Source organism: Xyrauchen texanus, chromosome 20 (genome assembly GCF_025860055.1).
Source record: "Xyrauchen texanus isolate HMW12.3.18 chromosome 20, RBS_HiC_50CHRs, whole genome shotgun sequence".
Classification (NCBI taxonomy): domain Eukaryota; kingdom Metazoa; phylum Chordata; class Actinopteri; order Cypriniformes; family Catostomidae; genus Xyrauchen; species Xyrauchen texanus.
In genome coordinates this window covers 33,571,964-33,595,649 of record NC_068295.1, presented here as the reverse complement: position 1 = coordinate 33,595,649, position 23,686 = coordinate 33,571,964, and the positions used below count along the sequence as shown (strand labels likewise).

The window sequence follows — 23,686 nt, the reverse complement described above, 5'->3', positions numbered from 1 at the left end:
ATTTGTATTTTGATTGTATGGATCTTTGAAGTTAATATAATTTAAAACTTGGAAGCAATTCAGAAAGAACACAGCAAAGTGATATTTACTGTAATGCAGTCAACAAACCTGGAACTATTGTGGTCATAGGAAATTAACCAAGGCAGCCGGTGCCAGCCAGAGATCACTTCAGTCTATTATGATGTACTTCAGAGGATGAACTGAGGCTATCTCCAACCATAAGAAATGGGTTACTTCATATGCCATTGTCTGAACCTTGGATTTAGGATGGACCACACCGAACCTCACCGAAATTACCGGCCAGTTTGAACTGCGATGCACCTCACTGATCTCTGCCTGTCTAATGATGGACTACACCAGGGGTTCTCAACGGTGCCGTTCCAAGGATGTCAGGGGGCACTGAGAGCAAATTAGTAGAGAGGGGGGCATTAGGTTACAAATTGGGGGCATTGAAGTAAGGGAATGAAGTAGGGGGCATTGATCAAAAAAAGGTTGAGAACCACTGGACTACACTCTTGAAATGGAATACACACACTATCAATTATTGTCAACAAATACTTCATCAGCCAATTATCAAGGACAATTGCATCTATGTGAACTTCTATGGTTAATCCAGGCTGGACTTTAAAGACATTGGTCATTAATCTTACAGTACATACAATGTTTAAACACTGTCCCTTAACACTTACTTAGTTTAATCATTTTAAACCATGACTTGCACTAGATATAAGTAATATTGACATTATATTCATGATGTTAGCCAGAGGGGAACTGGCCCCCACAGTGAGTCTGGTTTCTCCCAAGGTTATTTTTCTCCATTAATCAACATCTTATGGAGTTTCAGCTTGTTCACTGGGATTATAAATACAATTATTATTTAATTATTTAATGATTTATTTTATACACAATTTACAATCATTTTTAATCAAATTACACAATGATGACTCTAAGACTTTATAGATATTACAGTTTCATTTTCTGTTAATGCTGGTCTTCTGTAAAGCTGCTTTGAAACGATGTGTGTTGTGAAAGACGCTATACATATAAAAATGACTTTTGAACCAATCACCTCAGTCAGCCAATTAGAATCAAGCTTTTAACCATACCATAATATGCTACATACAATATCAATTCATGTCAAAAAATTCTGTCAGTGATATTAGATGTATGCCAAGTCTGTGAATGCATGTGTCTGTATAAATGAGTTTTGTGCATTCCTATCTTTAAAAGTCAAATTCACTCATTAAGCAACACTTCCTTCTCTGTTCACAGAAAACCAAAAGGGACGTGAACAATTTTGACCAGGACTTCACCTGTGAGGAACCAGTGCTCACGCCAGTAGAAGACACCATCATCAAACAGATAAACCAGGATGAGTTCAAGGGCTTCTCCTATTTTGGCGAGGAGACCCTGTCTTAAAACTAAAGCGTCCATCTCCTGTGCTGTACCTCCTGCACATGCCGTGAACACCCTGTATGGCCCATGCGCTGTGAGCTCACCGCAGGCCATCGTTTACTAACAATTTGATGCTTTAGTTTAAAAGTAGACAGTCAGGCATTAGATTTCTTCCCGCTACAGATTTGAGCTTTCATACACTCTGGTTAGGCAAGAAACAATAAAATCAGCTCCTGTGGAAAGAAAGTCAAATTTATGATCTTCCATTCTAAATAAAGCACATTTGAAGCACCCTAAACCTTTCCCACTTTTATTCTTTCTCTATTCAAGACCTGTAATATAGTGATGCAACATATGTTCAAAAGAATTGGACATAATTAACTCGTAAACAAAATGAAATGTTGTTAGATGTTAGATGAATGCATTCGCAAGACATTAAGCATCTTGTAACATTTCACCACAAGTTTTGTTTTGTGTTATTATTGTTTAAAAGAAAAATACTATTTTCCTCAGTTTCTGTTTTCATATCTTACCTTGCATAGACTCTTGCCAGCATCTGGGATTAAGGCCTTCACTCTTTTGTTTTATGAATGCTTTACAGTTCATTTCATGGATTTTTAGCCTGATTTTGTGTACATTTTTGGGCATTTTCAGTTGTTTGATTACTTTGTAAAGGTGAAGTGTGCAATTTCTGCCCACCTAACATCACCAAACAGAATTGAAAAAATACTGTTTCCAAACAGGTTTCCTGAACACGTTTCCTGTCTGCCATTGTTTGGACAAACAGATAGCCCTGCCCCAAGCCATTGGTTGAGACATTATTGCTGGTCAGGTGCTCAAACCAACAGCATGTTCTGATAGCACCACAGAGTCAGTGTTTATGCTTTTCAGGGATAAATGCTTACTAAAGCGCTCTCTCTCTCTCTCTCTCTCTCTCTCTCTCTCTCTCTCTCTCTCTGCATATTTTGCTGGGATATTTGTTTTTATTTAAGTATTTAATATTTTAACAAAAAATAAATAAATGACACTTCACCTTTAAAGCTTGTTAGGCCTCAAGTGTGCACTCCTGAACTGCCGTCTGTTGGCCCTCACAGGATCTGAGTCCACTAACAGGAGACTCGCATTACTTCTCCTGCCAAATGTTTGTGCCATGATGCGCAATTCAATGTTTCTTTGGACTTCATGAGTGTTATGGATTTTTTTGAGTGTTTATTTTTATTTTTTAAAGGACTCTACATAAGAAACACATTGACATGTTCATGCCAAATAAATATAAACATGCCTGAAAAAGTACCTCTTTGGTCAAACGTGAATCTGTGTATTGCAAAGGAATACATATTTTGTACTGTACATACAGAGGTACAGTGCATATTAAAATAAGTTATATAAGTGTTTTATGTCACTGTAAGTATCATAAATGTGTCTATGTTTTTCTTTTTATTGTATTGTGCAGCTTCTTTTGTACAGTATGTCTTAAGACATTAAGAGATTTTTTTATTTGATATATTTGCCATTTCATCACTGTAATGTCATGATACGTGTTTTACTGTGTGCCAAATGTACTGTACTCAAAGGATGTGAATGTTTATTGTTTGGTTAGTAACCTATTAAATAAGATGTAAAAAAGAAAAAAATAATAATGTTCTGAAATGGTCTCCAAACTTTCTGTAGTTTAGATGTTTTTTTGTTCTTCAAGAATCTAAAAGCATATTCTGTGTATATATATATATACAAAAATATAATTATTGTTATATCCCCATAATTAATTTAACCACTGTAGAGATAAATGGATGGCACAGCATGATGAATAACAGGAAAAGCATGCAGATTTAATGACGATAGAAGAGGGTAGCCCAAGAGCAGTTTGTTCAGAAATAAGGGTCATCGTGACCTACCCTTAAGAGTGATGGATGTGTCCTGTCAAAGCGTCTGTTCTTAATGGATGCTATAGATGTTATACATGCTTATTATATGCTCTTAAAGGAAAAATTCTCCCAAAAATGAAAATTCTCTCATCATTTACTCATGCCATCCCAGATGTGTTTAACTTTCTTTCTTCTGCAGAACACAAACTAAGATTTTTAGAAGAATATCTCTGCTCTATAGGTCCATACAATGCAAGTGAATGGTGGCCAGAACTTTGAAACTCACAAAAGGAGATAAAAGCAGCATAAAAGTAATCAGTAGGACTCCTGTGTTTTAATCCATGTCTTCTGAAGTGATCCAGTTGGTTTTGAGTGAGAACAGAATATAAAAATAATTTCCCTGTGTATCTTGCAATTGCAGTCTCATGGCACTTCCTAGTACTTGGCATATGTACAGAGAGCTATATTTCGCTATAGGAAATGTAATTAAGCTTAAAATCTTGATCATCAAGGAGATTGCTGTCAAGATCTTCACTTAAGCCAGTGAGTTTTTAAGATTGTGATTTAGATTTTTGAGAATTATTTTGTTGTTGGAAATGTTCTATTAGAGGTAGCTTTATTTTGAAATATTAGAGCCAATTTTTCTTGTATGGTATTTTCCCATTAAAATAATCAACTTTGCTCTATATTTGTGGCAGGGCGGAGGTGGGGCCGGGTCGTAATTCCGCACACCCGGCCCCTAATCAGGCTGATTAGCCCGAGAGCTATAAGGGCTGACTGGAGACGGCCGTGCAACAGAGAGAGAGATTTACGGGCAGCTGTCCGACACCTTTGTGTGTTTGTGTCTTTTTGGTTCAGTTCTTCATTAAACTATTATTTATATCGTCAAGCCAGTTCTCTCTTCCTCCTTTCCATTAATCACTTTACAATATTGTTCTTTACATTCAAGAATATTATCTTTAAAATTAAACAACACATCAGAAACACACATTTTTATCACACATCCTAATTTTCTCTAAATCCTTCTAAAACAATCTTGAATAAATACAATGACAAAACAGCTCTTAAATCTAGTCTAAGTACAGACAGATCAATGTTTATGTTGTGAAATAAAATGGTAAAAGAAATAAAAAAGCAAAAACTAATTTTTTTACCAATAAAATTAATCCGGGTAAGAGTAATCCTAAACTGATTTGGAAGAATTGCTATAGTATAAGGAAACACCATAATAGCAATGGTAAAATCTGTGTGAATGGTATCACTATATCAGATGAAACTCAAATAACTACATCTTGAATTCTTAATTTGTGGAATCTGTGAAGGTAATAATTATTGGCAGCATTATGTGAAATGCACTCCAGAAAAATAACCAAAGGACAATCCTGACTTTATAAACTGAGTTTATATCAGCTCATGACTCTTCATTAGGTTGTGCTTTTTACATTATGATTGCGAGATACTGTTTGATTGGACGTTTTTGCCAATTTAAGCAGATTAATAGATCTGTGTTAAATACGTGAAGCTATTTTTAATATCATCTCCTGTTTTTTACCTATATGTTGGTGTGCAGTCGACAAAAAGATCGGCAGCATAGATCAGATGTGTTCTTACTGAAGTGAAAAGATATGTAGACACACTTTATTATACATGAAAACGTGAGGACATTATTGAAACTCATTATAATTATTATAAAACTATTATTTTTGTCTTTTGATAAAATTCATGCTCAGCAAACTAGGGAAATTATTGATTTGCCTTGTTTTTATAATGCTTAAAAAATCTACTAGGTCCTCTACTCTACCTCTTGTAGGTCTAAAATCCCACAATGCACAAGCACAGAGTAAAAATAAATTTGTGCACATGCACAATTGTCATTATTGTAATTGATTAAATAATTTATTCAGGACCAGCTTGTGCTCAGTCTTTTATTGTTGTGTGTGAAACAGAAGCAAGTGTTCGAGAAGATGCCCTTTATTTTTGCAGCTAATTTAGCAATTCTTGAATCTTTAAAATACTACAAATTTAAAAGTAAATAAAATGCATATATTAAAAAAATTCTTACATCCTATTTATATATTAACATATACTGTCATATATTAATACTGCACTGTAAGTGTTGGGTCTCTGCAAGCTACCAACTGACAGCAGATTGAACTTTCTCAACTGGCAAAGGAAGAACAACCCCTGCTGAGCCATTTTCAAAATTGAGTCTATATGGGTCTCCCACTTCAGGACCTGTGGGGGGTGGGGCGACAGATTTTGACTGTGCAGAGTGCTTGTACGCTGCATGTACATGCTCATTGCCAACCTGAATATGAAAAAGTAGTATTTTAATAAAGAGCATTTTCTTACTCTTAATGATTTTTGTTTTATTTATTTAATAAAACAACAACAAAATAAACAGCAACCCCTAGCACTGCCCTCATCCACACCCACTCCAGCACCGTCCACCACCCACCCATCATTGTGTTACTCACTCACTAACTCACTCAATGTTTAGGTATGTTAAAATCCCTGAGTTTCTGATAGAGGGTGATATCATAGGAAGAGTCTGATTATTTTCTTGCTGACTTCAGGCCGAAAATGAGCCAAGTACAAGCTTACAAACTGATATATGATGTCACAGTATATATGAGCTCATCCAGGTCTGTGGCTGTAGCTTCAAAAACACTCTAATCAGTGCATTCAAAGCAGGCTTTTAGGTACACCTCTGCTTCATTGGTCCAGCTCTTTACAGTGCTTACTACAGGTTTAGCTGATTTTAGTTTCTGCCTGTAGATCGGAAGATGAGGAACCAGACAGTGATCAGAGAGTCCCAAAGCTGCTCGAGGGACAGAGCAATATGCATCCTTTATTGTTGTGTAGCAATGATCCGGTATATTTCTGTCTCTTTTGGGGCATGTAGTGGAACATACCACCCATCTTAACAACAGCCCTTTTGGATTGGGTAAAAAGTTGAAAGTAGTTTCTTATTTTAAGTATCTCTGTATCACTGTGGATTCTAACCTTAACTTCAAAATGCATGTTAAGAAAGTTATAAACAAGGTAAAGTTTAATTTCAATAAAAATTTTTATTTATCAGAAACTGTTTGACTACAAATGCAGCAGCATTGTATTTTAATGCAATAATCATCCCATATCTGTCATAATGCTTTACTAGCTGGGCCCATTTCCTGTATAACTCTTGAATCTGTACAATCAGTATCATCAGGCTTTTAAGGTGCTGGACATGAGGCCAAAATATATCATCACAGTCAATCTATTCAAAATCATAATATATTGAGCTGGGATAATTTAATTATATTAACAGATTCTTCTCCTGTATATCAAATCTCACATGGGTTAGATCCTCTTACAGATTTTATTAAACAACGGATAACGGGTAGATCCACCAGATCCAGTGTTAGAGGGGACTGTGAAATACCTATCGAAGATCAGCTTTTGGACAGTCCAGTTGTGCTGTGAGAGCAAGTCAGACCTGGAGTATTTTGCCTAATCATTTAAGGGCTTGTAAAACCGAAAATGAATCGTTCATTCATATGCACTTTAATATCATGGTTAAAAGAAAATCAACATGAAAATCAAGTATGTGTGATAATACTCTATAACTGTCATCAATTGCGAATCAAATATGCTTTTAAGATATTGTTATTTTTTTTGTGTATGTATGTATGATATTGTTTTATGATGTCTATTTGACTTGAGTTTTAAGAATTATATCCCTTTTTAAATCTGCTTTTTAATAGAATATGTGCCCAGGGACTACAGTTGAAAATGTGCTGTGATAGCTAAACTGGCACATATACAGACATGTTCATTGATATGCAATGTCCCTGTAAATCTAAACTGAATAAAGAAAAGAAAAAGAAACAAATGAAGAATAGTTTCTTTCCCCATTCCACAACTATACTGTCTTTATGTTTGGGATCCCAGAGATCCACGACTCAACAGTAAGGCCAGGGCGGGCCGGTGTGAGAGAGTTTTGGGCCAGTTAATGAAACTGTCACTTGCCCATTCGGGCCAGTGCTGCATTGTCGGAAAATGTTGCATGGATTGACCTTGTAAAAGTGTTTTTATTTTATTGCAAACTGCAATATTTGGATTTGTGTGATGCATTGAACGTTGTTGTTGCAAATTCTGCTGATCTGAACTTGTCGCCAAGGTAATGTTATCTAGCTGGCTGACTTAGATAAGGTTTTGTATAAATAGTGAGAACTGATAGCCTTGGAGACATTAGTAAAAAAATTCAAATCAATCGTTTCACCGCAAATCCACTTTACTGTAAAGCATATAAATATTAAAATATAAAAATCGAATTTACAATAAATCTTTTTTTGTGATAGGGCCAGTGAAAATGTTGGCAGGGCATGTAAAATTCTGAACACTTTCTTACCGTTGAGCACTGACACCTCAATGACTTGTGTGTAAAAATCAAATAAATAATTTCTAAATTAACCTATTTTCTCTTCATATTCTTTTTTAAATGTTCCCTTGGACTTAATCCTCTTTTGTATTACAAAGATAGTAGGCTACAATGTGACTGTTATCCGAAATGATAAAACACTTTCTTTGTGGGGTCAACAGAACTGACCCCAGCAAAAACTCCTTGTTGAACTCCAAGCAGAAGTGAAGTAACATTAATGGTGAACATTTGTTGCATGTTATGTTGTTTATTTTTTGAAAAAAAAATTCACAAAGTAAATTTTTGTGTATAATCAGTTTTCATATGATTAGGATCATTCCAGATGTTTCAACCTGGTACTTCTGTGTAGAGTATGTTTTTATAAGATATTAATAGGGCCTTTGGAGTCTTTCAGACCCAAAACAGAACACCAAAGGGTCAAAGGTATCCGCAGAATTCAAGGGAAGTGACACTGAGTTACACTGAGAAAGAAGCAAGCAACATCTTTTTATTTGCTTCAGATTGTAAAGCTGGAAAGGACTTTTTTATAACCTCATGGTGTAGGAGTTGACTTGAAAATGATCTCCAATTCTGTTCTCTTCTACATTCTAGATCAGATGTGCTGCAGAGTTGAGATCCCACCCTGTTACTGTCATTTTGAACAAAACACTCAATACCTTGATTAGCTGATTCAAATGTGTTTGCTTAAAGTTTCCACGAAGCCTTTTGAGAAAGTAACCCTCTAGGATCAGGCTTCTGCACCTCTGCTCTAGATAACACGGGGATTGAACACGCGCTCAGTGCTGAAGGTGGGCGTTTCCCGTCGGCGGAACTAACCAATCACGGAGCTCTAATTGATTGCCCGGCTGTCAACTGCACCGCGGTCTGTGAATCACCAACTTCACTGCTGACCCGCAAAACCACCGAGGAACTCCGGCATTACGCAGTGCTGCACAGCGCTTGGATTTAATAAAGTAAAGTACAAGTCTGTAAGGTAGTGTTCTGAGACTTTTCAGTCCCCTTCTGTCCTGCTCGCGGAGGGTATTTGCATACCATTGGAATGGACTTTATTTTATAATTGTACTTCTTTTTCCTGCGCGAAAATCTGTGGTTGCGGTGACTTGGGGCACGTCTTCTTTGATAGATTGGGTGTTGAACTTCGGAAATTACGAAAGGACAGTGAAATACAGAGAGATGATAGCAGAAAAAGAGAAGAAAAGGTAAGTTCACCAGGCCGTATAGTATGTTTGTTGCGCTGTACTCTGTTGTATTGCTACACTGTAAGCAGCTGTTCACACCGAATGCGTTTTTTCCGTCCGTCCTCACTGTTTTGCCAATTGTTCTCTATGCAAACACGCTGAACAGACGTTTTTGATCGTGGCGCCGCGTCGCGCTGTTTATTTTCAACATCTCGTGCAGGAGCGCAGCGTTTTTAGACGCCTGGGTCAAGTTAAAAAGAACTTCAAACTGTTACAAACGCGCCTCGAGACACCAGCGTTCTGTTCCATTGGTTTAGCGCAAGAGCGCGCAGATCAAGTTTTATTGAACACAAGCAACAAGTGAGTCCAGACGGTCTCCTGCGACGGTCGATTGTTAAGTTCATTTACAGCCTCGCTATTTGTTTAACTCTTTGTAAAATAACGTTATAAGACTGACATTTTTCATGCCTTTATTTTGTCATTGAGTTTGAGAGTAAGTGGCATGAGTAGCCTATATATTGATTCTAATTACCTGTTTTTTTTTTTATTATTTTTTACTGAAATATCAGTATATGCATAATAATATTTTTTTTTAAGTAGAATGTTATTAGAAATATAATTTCATTTATACGAAAAAGCTATATAATAGTTATGATTGTCCTGCCGAATCTGAAAGGTATACTCTGGAGTTCATTCATACGCGTTCGAATTTCATTATAATAGAATAGAATACTAATTTTGCAGTATTTTATTATGCAAGTCATTTACTAACTTATTATTAATCTATAATTTGGTACTTTAGAGTCTAAACAATTGTACTTAATAGTATGATTTGTACTGAAAAGAGAAGCAGTATTCAATTACATTATAAGTAAAACCCCTATTTATCAGGTAGCATTTCTTAAGCATATCTTTGGTGTGTGTGTGTGTGTGTGTGTGTGTGTGTGTGTGTGTGTGTGTGTGTGTGTGGTGTCAGAGGGCCTTCAAGTCTGCCTAATTCTCGTGACCGTTCTTCCCTAACTTGCTCTTTATCTGGTGTATCACAGGGTGGCATAACATAAACAAACATTGCTACTAAACTCATACACTGCCTGGCCATTTTGCCTGTATATGCCTGTTTTGATATAAATAAGCAGATACTTAAGAGAGTATAATTGGATCATTATTGCAGTGATAAATATGTTTCAGCTGGCATCAACCTCAACTGATGCAGTGTGTATAGCTTCTCATTTCTTAAACAACCATGTCGGAAGACATATCCCGTGGTCGTGGAAACTATGTTATTGTGTTTCCGAAGGGGCAAATTATTGGCCTGCATTAAGCAAAGAAAACAGCTAAGGACATTGCTGAAATCACTGGAATTGTTTTAAGAACTGTCAATGCATTATTAAAACATGGAAGGATAGTGGTGAACTGTCAGCATGGCAGAGGAAATGTTGTCAGAAAAAATCTTGAATTGGAGAACACTAAAATGCTTGAAGTCACATCATAAAAAATCAACAGAAGAACTCACGGCTATGTTTAATAGTGCAAGTAAGAGCATTTCCACACGCACACTGTGACGAGAACTTGCAGGATTGAGTCTGTGAGTGCAGTAAAGACAAAATATATATATATATACTTTTATTCAAGATCTATTCTTTAAAAGCAAGTCTAAATATCTTAAATGATGCTTCACAGGTGAATGCATCTTTTTTAAAGGATTTTTAGATATTGTAGACATTTATTTTAAAATATTTGTATTTTTAATATTATATTCAACATTTTGAGATAAAAAAAAAAATGTCTTCTGCAGTATAGCTGCTAAAAGAAATGTACATTGTTTTAAAGGAGATTTAGATAACATATTGGAAAACAAGCCAAAACAAATCAAAATCTTATTTTGTTGCAGTGTATAATGGGGCGAAGACTACCCTCTCTCTACCCTTTCTGTTCACTTCAATCCATCTTTAACTCACAAAAAAACAAAAAACTCTCGTATTAATAAAGCTGCATATTGCTATTTTTCTTCACGATGAGAAATGCACAGTGACGCATATATTATGATTCAATAAGTCATGAGCCATCACGTTATAATCTAGCTGAATTAAGCGTGCTCGAGGGACGAGCGTCCCCGTGAAGAGAGTGTGCACCAGCCGGTGCGGTTTCAGTCTTTCCCCTTAAATCGGGACATACTTGCAACGGGGTGTTTCCTTTAATGTGCTCCGGCTCAGTTTATTCTACAATGATAGTGCTTCTGTATTTACTTATTTGGTATTTTTGTATAATTCCCTCATACTTTGCGATCTACATAAGATGAAGCTGTTTGGAAGGTTTACAGTGCATCTGGACTGTGAGCTGTGTAATTCTTCCTCTGCTCAGTCAGACGTGAGCTGTAGTGCTGCTCTCGCGCATCATTGTTAGAGTTTAATGTGATCTCATGTTACATTAAATGAGATCAAACGACTATTTGACAACGAAAATGTAATCGTTTCAGCCCTGTTGGTCTGATGAGTCCAGATTTACCCTATACCAAAGCGATGGGGGCATCAGGGTAAGAAGAGTAGCTCATGAAGCGATGCACCCATCATGCATAATGCCCACTGTACAATCCTCTGAATGCAGTGTTATGCTCTGGGGTTGCTTCAGTTGGTCAAGTGTAGGCTCAGCAACATTATGCGATAATAAAATGAAGTCAGCTGACTACCTGAATGTAAAGAATGACCAGGTTATCCAATTAATGGATTTTTTCTTCATTGACGGCACGGGAATATTTCAGGATGGCAATGCTAAGATTCATCAAGCTCAAATTGTGAGAGATTGGTTCAGCGAGTATGAGGAATCATTTTCAAACATGAATTGGCCACCACAGAGTTCTGACCTTAACCCCATTGAAAGTCTTTGGGATGTGCTGGAGAAGAATTTCGACACTCCCGTCATCAATACAAGATCTTGGCCAAAAATGTATGCAAATCTGGACATAAATAAATGTGTTGTCGTTGCATAAGATTGCTAAAACAATACCATGACGAATGAGTGCCTTAATCAAAGCTAATGGTGGTCCAACAAAATTTTAGTGTACACAACTTGTATTGTATTGAATGTATTACTGGACTGTTTCAGAGGTGTCCTCAAAAACCAATGCTTGCTTTTCTGCTTGCCTCTGAGACTGTAAAACACATCTGCACTCTTATACAAAAACAAAGGGGTGTGTTTGCGTATTGGTTTGTGCTTTCTATGCAGAATCCATATGTTTTGTCTGTTTACTGTAAATAGAATTGATATCAACTCAACATCTCAACCCTCATGGTATAACTTGACATATTTGTATTCATGCATGTTGTAAAAATAGACATAGTCCCCCATTCATGGCCCCTCATACTGTACTGTATATATGCTGCCATATGGATGAGTTTGAATAAGTCATAATATGGTGAATGATAAATGTAATTATATACTTTTTGCAACTACACTGCACAACCGGAATAAGCAAGCCTTTGCTGCATTCATTGTTATGGTAATAATCAAGGCTTTGACAAAGCAAGACGTTTTTGTGTCCTCTTCAATAGAAGTTAATTGATTGCTGAAGTTCAAGGTTACTTCCTAATGGTCAGTTTTTACTCATCATTTGTTTTAGCTCTCCGTTGCGTCACCCCTGAATCATCAGGCTTTTGTCTCTAGTTCATTCTGTGCTTGAGTTGAAGAGAGAGAAATGGCTCATTTATGGAGAGAAAGGCTCTGCTTTGTGAAGAGCTCTGTTAACTCAATGCTCCAGTCCTTACACCCTCAGGCAGAGAGCTGGCTATGAGCCTGCTGCAACTTGTGCACACTGTTTTGGTCCAAGCTTTGCCACAGTAGTGCTTTCCTAGCCAGATATTGGAGGTAAATCTTTTTGAACTCTTTAAGAATTCTCACGTTAGAAAGAAGGCATATTGCCTGATGGATTTAGTATGGTGGTTTAAAAGAAAGAGTGGGGTGGTGGTGACATTGCTGTTAACTCAATTACACTGTTACATAAGGCAAACTTTAAATTGCAAACTTTTAGAATGAAGATTTCATTAACAAAGTACACAATGATCACAATACAATTGTGATGATTTTACTAGCAATGTGAAATTAAGCAACATGTAAATAACACACTGATTTTAAAATTAAAAAGTTAAATTAAGTTTCCTAAAGCCAGCCTCATTAGACTAGTTTTGCAATAATTAATTGTGTACTGAGGACTTATCAACAAATTGGCAGTTTCAGTGAATCTCTGATTCATCTCTGAATCATTTGCATCATCACTGAAAAATGTTAATGGAAGTACCCTTGTGCATTTTTAAGGGTAGGATACATATTGACCACTTTGATGTGACGTCACTGTTTGATTGCGCCGTCATGTTTGTGACCAAAATGCCATATTCATTGTGCTGTGGGATGCTGTAAAAGTCAGCAATTTTTTGTTTCTATTTATAAATCTTGAAAAGGTGATACTGCTGTTTAATTACCAGAGCCTAAATGTAATTATTTTTTTTCAATACATTTTATCTTTCAAGTGACACGGCTTCATTTAGCTAAAGTCAAGCAGTGACGAAAGGGGGAGAGCTGGGATAAAACACTTGTGGGTCTTTGCTCATTTATTTAGACATGTCAGTTATCTGTACACATGTCAGTTATATTTATAACATCGTCGATACGAATACAATTCAACTGGAGATGCACATGGAAATGGACTATGTAACACCCAGACTGTATAAAGGTATACGATTCATTTTAACATGTTGTAATAAATAAAAAAAAGCACTATAATGTGAATATATACACTCACCTAAAGGATTATTAGGAACACCTGTTCAATTTCTCATTAATGCAATTATCTAATCAACCAATCACATGGCAGTTGCTTCAATGCATTTAGGGGTGTGGTCCTGGTCAAGACAATCTCCTGAACTCCAAACTGAATGTCAGAATGGGAAAGAAAGGTGATTTAAGCAATTTTGAGCGTGGCATGGTTGTTGGTGCCAGACGGGCCGGTCTGAGTATTTCACAATCTGCTCAGTTACTGGGATTTTCACGCACAACCATTTCTAGGGTTTACAAAGAATGGTGTGAAAAGGGAAAAACATTCAGTATGCGGCAGTCCTGTGGGCGAAAATGCCTTGTTGATGCTAGAGGTCAGAGGAGAATGGGCCGACTGATTCAAGCTGATAGAAGAGCAACTTTGCCTGAAATAACCACTCGTTACAACCGAGGTATGCATCAAAGCATTTGTGAAGCCACAACACGCACAACCTTGAGGTGGATGGGCTACAACAGCAGAAGACCCCACCGGGTACCACTCATCTCCACTACAAATGGGAAAAAGAGGCTACAATTTGCAAGAGCTCACCAAAATTGGACAGTTGAAGACTGGAAAAATGTTGCCTGGTCTGATGAGTCTCGATTTCTGTTGAGACATTCAGATGGTAGAGTCAGAATTTGGCGTAAACAGAATGAGAACATGGATCCATCATGCCTTGTTACCACTGTGCAGGCTGGTGGTGGTGGTGTAATGGTGTGGGGGATGTTTTCTTGGCACACTTTAGGCCCCTTAGTGCCAATTGGGCATCGATTAAATGCCACGGCCTACCTGAGCATTGTTTCTGACCATGTCCATCCCTTTATGGCCACCATGTACCCATCCTCTGATGGCTACTTCCAGCAGGATAATGCACCATGTCACAAAGCTCGAATCATTTCAAATTGGTTTCTTGAACATGACAATGAGTTCACTGTACTAAAATGGCCCCCACAGTCACCAGATCTCAACCCAATAGAGCATCTTTGGGATGTGGTGGAACGGGAGCTTTGTGCCCCCACAAATCTCCATCAACTGCAAGATGCTATCCTATCAATATGGGCCAACATTTCTAAAGAATGCTTTCAGCACCTTGTTGAATCAATGCCACGTAGAATTAAGGCAGTTCTGAAGGCTAAAGGGGGTCAAACACAGTATTAGTATGGTGTTCCTAATAATCCTTTAGGTGAGTGTATATATTAGTGTATATTTAATGTATGTACTAATGTTAGTCAGTAAACAACACATCATAAGATCTTGAAGCACCGACTGTATTCACACTGCCAGACTACAATGTAAAGGTATTATTCTTATTCACTAATATGTCTCGGTTGCTTTCTGTGTATTCATGATTTAAAGCAGCTCTTACATTCATACAGATGAGATCATCTCAGACGTTTTGTAATTTTTTGAACAATTTAGAGCAGAAAACAACACAAACATTTGTAACTTCTGAATGAGAGATGCTTACAGTGATGTACTCGCTGGTCACACATCAGGCTTGCCGCCTAATTGAGGTACGGTAAATCATGGATGAAATGTATTTAAATGTCCACAAATGTCAAATTTGGCAATATATTGCTGACCTCAGACCTGTATACACCTTTCCTGGGACTTGGCGTGGATCAAAAGCATTTTTCTTGATATTGTCTTATGGGTGATTTTTGCTTTCACCACCACTGATTCCTCCCACTGACGGTCACAAATATGGCGACTGTGAGGGAAAAGTGACATCACTGAAACAGACCAATAGTATCTGTTTGTTTTCTTCTTCTTACTCTCCAATGGCTGTCTATGGCAGCCCATAGAACCGTACATGCAGTAGGAAAGTTATTAAATTTGCCACACTGATAGAGGAGGGTATGAATAGCTCCCATACCAATTTGGGGTCTCTAGGATAACTTCTATAGCCCCAACAGCAGTTAGCCTAGAAACAAATTTTTTTTTTTTTTGTCTAATAACTCTCCTCTTGATTAATCAAATGGACCCCACCAATTAAAGTGGCTGCCATCTTGAATTATGTTTCTTTTTTCAGCTGTTATTCCATGAAACTTTGTCTGTTTCGCCCAAACAATGGGTCAAAATTATCTCCAGATTGAGCCACACAGATGTGACTTTACTGATGTGACCTAGGCAGGTCTTACAGCTGATTTTCTATCTTATTTGGGGATTGATAAATGCGTAATGTCAATAATTTCTAAAGACTGCAAATCGATAGCAACATGAAATAGGTTTTATCCCACTCGTTCCCCCTCCTCACTCCATCTGGCTGGTTCCTCAAGTGAGGACAGTGCTTTTAAGTACTTTGCAAAGGTAAACGGGCTGGGGTGGATTTGGAAAGTTTAAATTGTGAATCGAGTTAACGCAGACCTGCCAAACTTGGGAAAATATTTAACATTAATAACATAAGCCTGATGTTATGTAATTTGCAAGCTCGCTTGCTTGCTCACCAGGAATTAAGTTGGCAAAGTAATGTTAAATAATATGGTTTGTGTGCCGCTGAATGTTAAAGACTTTTCATAGTACCGTATTCATAATTATTATTGCAGCCAAACCCGTCACCGTAATGAGAGGAGCAGATCATGACAATGAAAAAAGCGAGTGTATGTTACCTAGAAAGTTACCGGCTGTGTGTGTCCCTTGCAGTTAAAATAAACATGTCAGATGAGGAGGACATATTTGAAAACATTACCTCTCTTTGGCCTGTTAGGATCGCTCATGCTTTTTCAGTTCTGCCCTCAAATTTTCAATCGGATTGAGGTCAGGGCTTTGTGATGGATACTCCAATATCAAAGACAAGGGTCTTTGTTGTCCTTAAGTCATTTTGCCACAACTTTGGAGGTATTCTTGGGGTCATTGTCCATTTGGAAGACCCATTTGCGACTGAGCTTTAACTTCCTGGCTGATGTCTTGAGCTGTTGCTTCAATATATCCACATAATTTTCCTTCCTCATGATGTCATCTATTTTGTGAAGTGCATCAGCCCCTCCTGCAGCAAACCACACCCACAGCATGATGCTGCCACCCCCATGCTTCATGGTTGGGATGGTGTTCTTTGGCTTGAATGGTCATTATGGCCAAACAGTTCAATTATTTTTTCATTAGACCAGAGGATATTTCTCCAAAAAGATATTTGTCCACATGTGCACTTGAAAAATATAGTCTGGCTTTTTTTATGGTGGTTTTGAAGCAGTGGCACCTTCCTTGCTAAGCAGCCTTTCAGGTTATGTCGATATAGGACTCATTTTACTGTGGCTATAGATACTTGTTTACCTGCTTCCTCCAGCATCTTCACAAGGTTGTTCTGGGATTGATTTGCACTTTTTGCACCAAAACAAACATCTTTAGGAGACAGAATGCGTCTCCATCCTGAGCGGTATGATGGCTGCGTGGTCCCATGGTGTTTATACTTGCATACTATTGTTTGTACAAATGAACATGGTTCCTTCAGGTGTTTGAAAATTGCTCCCAAGGATGAACCAGACTTGTGGGGTCCAGAATTTTTTCTGATTTCTTTTGATTTTTTTCCCATGATGTCAAGCAAAGAAGCACTGAGTTTGAAGGTAGGCCTTAAAATACACCCACAGGTACTCCTCCAATTCAGTACGCCTCCGATCAGAAGCTAATTGTCTAAAGATTTGACATCATTTCCTGGAATGTTCCATGCTGCTTAAAGGCACAGGTAACTTGGTCTATGCAAACTTCTGACGCACTGGAAGTGTGATATATTTAATTAAAAGTGAATAAATCTGTCTGTAAACAATTGTTGGAAAAATTACTTGTGTCAGGTAAAGTAGACATCCTAAACGACTTGCCAAAACTTTGATGACTTTTTGGTGACTTTAATGAAAAAGTAAGTGCATGTAAACTTCTGACTTCAACTGTAGCTAAACCTCTACAGTTCTAAAGGCCTACATTCTTAGATAAAAAAAAAAGTTGCTGCTATCCCAGTTGTGTTTCTCTTGGCTTGTGTGAAGGTGAGTGGTGATGAACAGAAGACTAAGCTACCAGTGCCTTGACTTTACAGCTAATTTGCCAAAAGACAAATAGTTAACTTGTGTCTTGCTAACATGCATGTCTCATGAGCTAATAGCTAATGTAATAAGTTAGCTAAAGTTTAACTAAGGCAATATATAATGGCAATACAGGCTAATGTACTGTACTTAATGGAGACACTACAGGTGAATACAGTAAAATTAGTGTAATAACATCATCACAATCACCACACTGATATGAAAATTAGGCTTTAACTACTAAAAATGCACTAATATGCATACATTTGACAAGGCACTGCAGGTGAATAGGATAAACAAAATAACTAAAGCATATCAACCATAAAGTATATGGCGTATTCCAATAACATGAAAAGAATTATATATTTTATATAGACATTTTATTTAGTTGTGTAGTCTCATGTGGTTCTGTGTTTGTCCTATGTTGTTTTTATGTAGCACCATGGTCCTGGAGGAATGTTGTCTTGTTTCGCTGTGTACTGTACTAAATGTATATGGTTGAAACGACAATAAAAACGACTTGACTTGAAAATGATCATACATTATATATACACACACACACACACACACACACACACACACACACACACACACAGTCATTAAGATTCAAAATGATCATCTTATAACATTCACATCCAACTGCACTCAATTGATAAACTCATAATATTTTCATAGAAGATCCCTCAGACACCAATGCATTGGCTGTGTCTGTGACCCAATGCAGTTTTGTAAAGACTAATTATACTTTTTAGGATTTTGTTTTAATTATTTTTTTGGAAATTCAAAACAATTTGCAAATGTGATTTCAATATTGTGATATCAATATCGAATGATATGAAAAATATTGTGATAATATTTCTTGCCATATTGCCCAGCCTTACGTGGGAGGTACAGCAGGATTTAAAACTTCCCATGGCTGACCATTTATTGTAAAGAAAAACACCACAGCCCAAGTGACGATGAAGCAACATGGCCCCCGCTCCTCACCTTGCTTGCTTACAGTCTGTTTTCCTGTCAATTTGGCATCTTTCTAAACAAACAGACAACAATGCAGCCTGGGCTAATCTCTGATCCTCTGGAACATCATGTTCTCTAACACAGCCAAACAACAAGTGCAAGCACAGGCCTCTCAATCAGGATAGGACAGATCACAGAAACGGTGTTTACGTCAAGCACAAGGATGGACATATTGTAACCCATTTCAACAATACAACAGTATATATAGTCTTACACCATTCAGTTGTTCAAGCACATAAATGACTTCATAAGAGGACATATATGTTTTTATATATACAAATGAAAAGCAAGGAAAGAGAGAGACCCTTGCTTGCTACACAATGAATTAGGATAATTTAGAGTAGGACTTAATTAAAATAACCATCGTCAGATAAACATCTGAATGAAAAGTGGCTTGAGACCATCACAACTAGATCAAAAAGAGACTTTTTTTTTTTATCCAGGTACAATGTGAACGCAACTTGGATCATTCAAAGATGTCCATCTAGTGCATGTTTGCATGTTTACATTACAAATGGACGCAAACAGCCGTCAATGTGAACTGCCTCTTTAAGAGTAACTGTGTTTTCTGGCAGTAGAGTGTTGGTAAAACATGACTTAATATGCAGACAAAAAGCATTGTTTCAGATCTGTTGTTTCGATGTGATTTAATGCCTTGGTTCTTTTAGCCATGATATCCAGTAACAGTTGTATCAGTTCAGTGTTTATCATATCATAATTGCAATATGGTTTTTAACCAAACCGTGCAGCCACAATGCAGATTTCTATTTAAAAGAAAGCTTAACAGAACTCGCATTTTCATATTCATTGCATTGGATGACATTCATTAACTTTTGTGGCTAAACCTCTGTAAACTAACCGTGATAATTTGTTGTTCTATTAAAGTTTTTGTTTTGTCATGCTTGGCTGTTGGTTTGGTGTGTTTGATTATGGTTTTGCGGTGCTGTTTAAATGGAAAAACAAAAGCCCTATATACATATATCATTTTAAATGAGAAAAACAAAGTCCACTTATTCTACACAGAAATCGTTTTTAGGAATTCTGTGCAATTATAGGAAATCAGGGGCAAGTGTAACATGATAGTCAGGATGACGTTGTTAAATGATGGGAAACATAAGGATATTGAGAGTAAAGTTCATCTGAAAGCAGATGATATTAGAAATTGATGTCACCGTGAAGAATGGATGGAGGAAGTAGGGGGTTGGTGAACAGGAAGTGTCATGACACAGTGGTCTGTGGGAGGTAAAGAGTGGAAAATTACTAGTAAAGATCTGTATATTTTAAGGCAGATGAGATGGGAGAGAGATGCAGTAGAATAGGAGTAGGAGTCAAGCAGAGAGACTGGAATAAAAGAGGAAAAAGAGAAAATAAGCTCCCAGACTGAGAGCAGAGCCTCGCACCCATGCCGTTAGTGGAGGGTGGGGACTGTGAAGTCTCCATTCAGGTCCTCTAGAGATCCTGTCACAATAAACTGCACATTTCTGTTTAGACAAGTTGAACAGCAGGGAGGCTCTTTGAAATTTTCCACGAAAGTCTTGTGAAAACAAAGGTTTTAACTGCCCACATCAGTCCAAATCTACTTAAATGCCCATCCTTGATACCTCCAAATGATACAAAAAGGAAAAGACTGTGCATTCTGTGAACTAGGACTGGGCGGTTTACATAAAAAGAAAGTATGTCACAATATCTTTCAGCCTTTTGACGAATACACTTGATATATTTATGTATTTGATCTGAACTGGCTTAAAATACTTTTATTAACAGATACCAAGCAGCCAATGTTGCCAAGTAGATTTAAAATGTTTAAAGCATGAAGTATTGTTACAATGAACAAGTAAAAATTTTTTATAAATGTGCAGCTTTTGCTGTGTTATCGTTTCCTTTTTCACCATAATTTCCCACTGGTTACAATTGTAACAAGAAATCACATAATATCACAAACCTTAAAACAATATAATAATAAAAAAAAAAAAAAAAAAAAAAGCACACTCCCAAGGAGTAAAACTCTTTGATTCCCCCATTTAGCCTTAACAGACTGTAGGGGCAAGTGCTGTTAGCGAGCACCTGTGTGTGTGTGTGTGTGTGTGTGTGTGTGTGTGTGTGTGTGTGTGTAAAAACTATTATGAGGCTGAAGCGGAAGAAATCCGCACAAAGCCACTTCCAACATTAGGGAACTGCTTGACATTCAAATTTAATGTGTGTAAGTTTGAATTATGTTTGGGGAAGCCTGAACATACAATAAATCATGCCCCCAATCATACATAAATTCTGTAATCATTTTTATTTTGTTTTTACCAGCGGCGCAATTCAAGCTTGAAGTTCCACCTTCATGCTTTTGCGAGTCGCTGTCAGCAGGGGGTCATTACACAGCTCCAGCTGTACAGGTAATGCACAGCTGTACAGACAACAAACCAACAGCTTTTCAAAGACAGCTGGACGGAGAAGAGTGCAGGGGTCTCAAGACGCATTTTTCAAAGTTTCAAAATACATTTAACTTGACACAGTGGCATTTATGGCAATAAATGTTGAAAACCAGTGAAATGTGAAGCAACTATGTGAGATGCAAACAGATGAAGAACAGCTCTTAGATCTATCTCTGGACATGTTGGTAAACTCAATTCTAATGCGGCATATCATGTTATTAATTCAATTAAATATTGATTGACACCTTTAGTAATGGCATGGAAGATATCATTTTAATTTTAACCCAATCCTCACCTCTTTTCCTCCACTTTCTGAGTCGGAGGTCTCTAAACTTCTCCTCTCCAGCCACCCTACTACCAATCTCCTTTATCCTATTACCTCCCATCTCTGCAAGGCCATTTCTCCTTCTATCCTACCTTCCTTCACACACATTAACACTTCGCTCCACACTGGTGTCTTACCCACTACATTTAAGCAGGCTTGTGTAACCAACACTAAACCCTGCATTTGTGTTCTATCAGGTCTCCTCTTTTCTCTCCCAGAAACACCTGCTAGACAGCAACCAGTCTGGGTTCAAAAGTGGACACTCAACTGAGATTGCCCTGCTGTCCATCACCGAAGCTCTGAGGCTGTCGAGAGCAGCATCCAGATCGTCTGTTCTCATTCTGCTGGATCTGTCTGCTGCTTTCGATACAGTTAACCAACAGATCCTCCTTTCCACACTGAGAATGGGCATCTCAGGAACCGCACTCCAGTGGTTTGAGAATTACCTCACATGCAGGTCCTTTAGGGTGTCTTGGAGGGGAGTAGTGTCCAAGTCGCACAAACTATCTATTGGGGTACCTCAGGGTTCAGTGCTTGGGCTCTATCTCTTCTCCATATACATGACATCACTGGGATGTGTCATTCAGGCACATGACTCTTCTAGCCTTGCTATGCAGATGACACAAGTCTCTACCTCTCATTCCAACCTTACTATCCTACATTAGCTGATCGGATTTCAGCCTGCATGGTAGACATTTCGTGCTGGATGAAAAAACACCACCTCCAACTCAACCTAGCAAAGATGGAACTTCTCGTTGTTCCAGCGAGCCCAGCTAAGCAACATAACTTTGCCATTCAGCTAGACTTGGGGTTGTGGTTGATCAGTTGAACTTCACAGACCACATCGCAAAGACAGCAAGATCATGCAGATTTGCAGTGTACAACATAAGGAAGATCAGACCCTTCCAATCTGAGCATGCTTCAAAACCTCTTGTCCACACTCTTGTCATATCTAGACTGGACTTCCTGCATGTACAATCAAACCTGTGCAATTAATCCAGAAAGCAGCGGCATGTTTGGTTTTCAATGAGTCCAAGTGTGCATGTCACAACTCTCTTATCTGGCAATGGTTGCTTGTGTCAATTTCAAGGCTTTGATGCTCATTTACGGAACAGCCACTGGTTCTGCACCCCCCATTTACACTCACTTCTTCAAGTCTATGTGCCCTCCAGAAGCTTGCGATCGAGGGGTGAACTGTGCCTCATAGTTCCATCTCACAGAGGCACGAAATTGCTTTTTCGGATTTCACTTCCACGATTCCTTTCTAGTGGAACAACTTTCCAAACTCCATGTTGAACTATTCTCTTTCAGGAGCACTTGACCCAATCCTACTAATGCTACTAATAAAAATTCTCACTCTATTCTTTCTCCACTGTCTCTTACTTTCCACCATACTTGTACTTCTCTGAGCAATTTGAAACTTGATATTGCACCACTTCTCATGTTATTGCTTTTCAAAAATAAATTATTATTATTATAACTGTTATTATACATTAAACTGGTGAGATATGTCATTATCACTGCTGCAACCTTGTGGCTTTCCACCTTGCACCTGATTACCCGAGACTTAAACTGTTTGTTCTGTTCACAAACACTCAAGGGTTTGGGAACTGGAATTTTAGCGCCTGGCTGCTGTGTTTCCCAAAGCAACATGGAAATGTTTGTTATGAAAATAGTTATGTGACAGGACAGCAGATGGATGCAGCCTAGACATCTAGACATTTTTTTATTATTATTATTTTGTTTGCTAAATGATGCTAGTACCATAGAAATTACACACTTCAACTTTAATGAGTGGTGGCTCCAACTTTTTATTTATTCCACCAACAACAAAAAAAATTATAAATCCTTGTTCTTCACCAAATATACTATTCAAAGATGCTTATTTACTTATATATAGCTTTTCATTTTTCATTTTGGTTGTGTTGCATCATAAACACAGCGTTTTTGGTTGCTTTGTCAGGTTAAACATAGTTAGCATGGAATACAATGAAGAAGAATGCATATTTTATAACATGCACACCCAAACCAAACCCTAAACCTAATCTTCAGTGGAGTAAAATTGAAGTGTGTGTGTGTGTGTGTGTGTGTGTGTGTGTATTTATACCACTTACTGGTACTTAAGTGTAACTGTGAACTGAATGATGGACACCATATAAACATGAGATATGCAACTTTGTTGCCTAAGAATGTTATTTTTGTGAGTTACCGTTAAAATTCAGAGGTTTCCCAGCCTTGTGCGACAC

At 37.6% G+C, this 23,686-nt stretch overlaps 2 protein-coding genes across 2 annotated transcripts in view; both read left to right on the top strand.

The window, feature by feature from the left end:
• The window catches only part of LOC127660682 (protein kinase C epsilon type-like), a 144,405-nt gene extending 141,367 nt beyond the window's left edge, over positions 1–3,038 (top strand). The window contains exon 15 of the mRNA XM_052151047.1: positions 1,273–3,038. Coding sequence (XP_052007007.1) covers positions 1,273–1,419 — 147 coding nt within the window. The 3' untranslated portion in view covers positions 1,420–3,038. The remainder of the gene's footprint in view (positions 1–1,272) is intronic.
• A 5,543-nt stretch (positions 3,039–8,581) lies between these two features.
• The window catches only part of LOC127660680 (endothelial PAS domain-containing protein 1-like), a 74,550-nt gene continuing 59,445 nt past the window's right edge, over positions 8,582–23,686 (top strand). Inside the window, exon 1 of the mRNA XM_052151046.1 lies at positions 8,582–8,882. Within this exon, the coding sequence (XP_052007006.1) occupies positions 8,857–8,882 (26 nt within the window). The 5' untranslated portion in view covers positions 8,582–8,856. The remainder of the gene's footprint in view (positions 8,883–23,686) is intronic.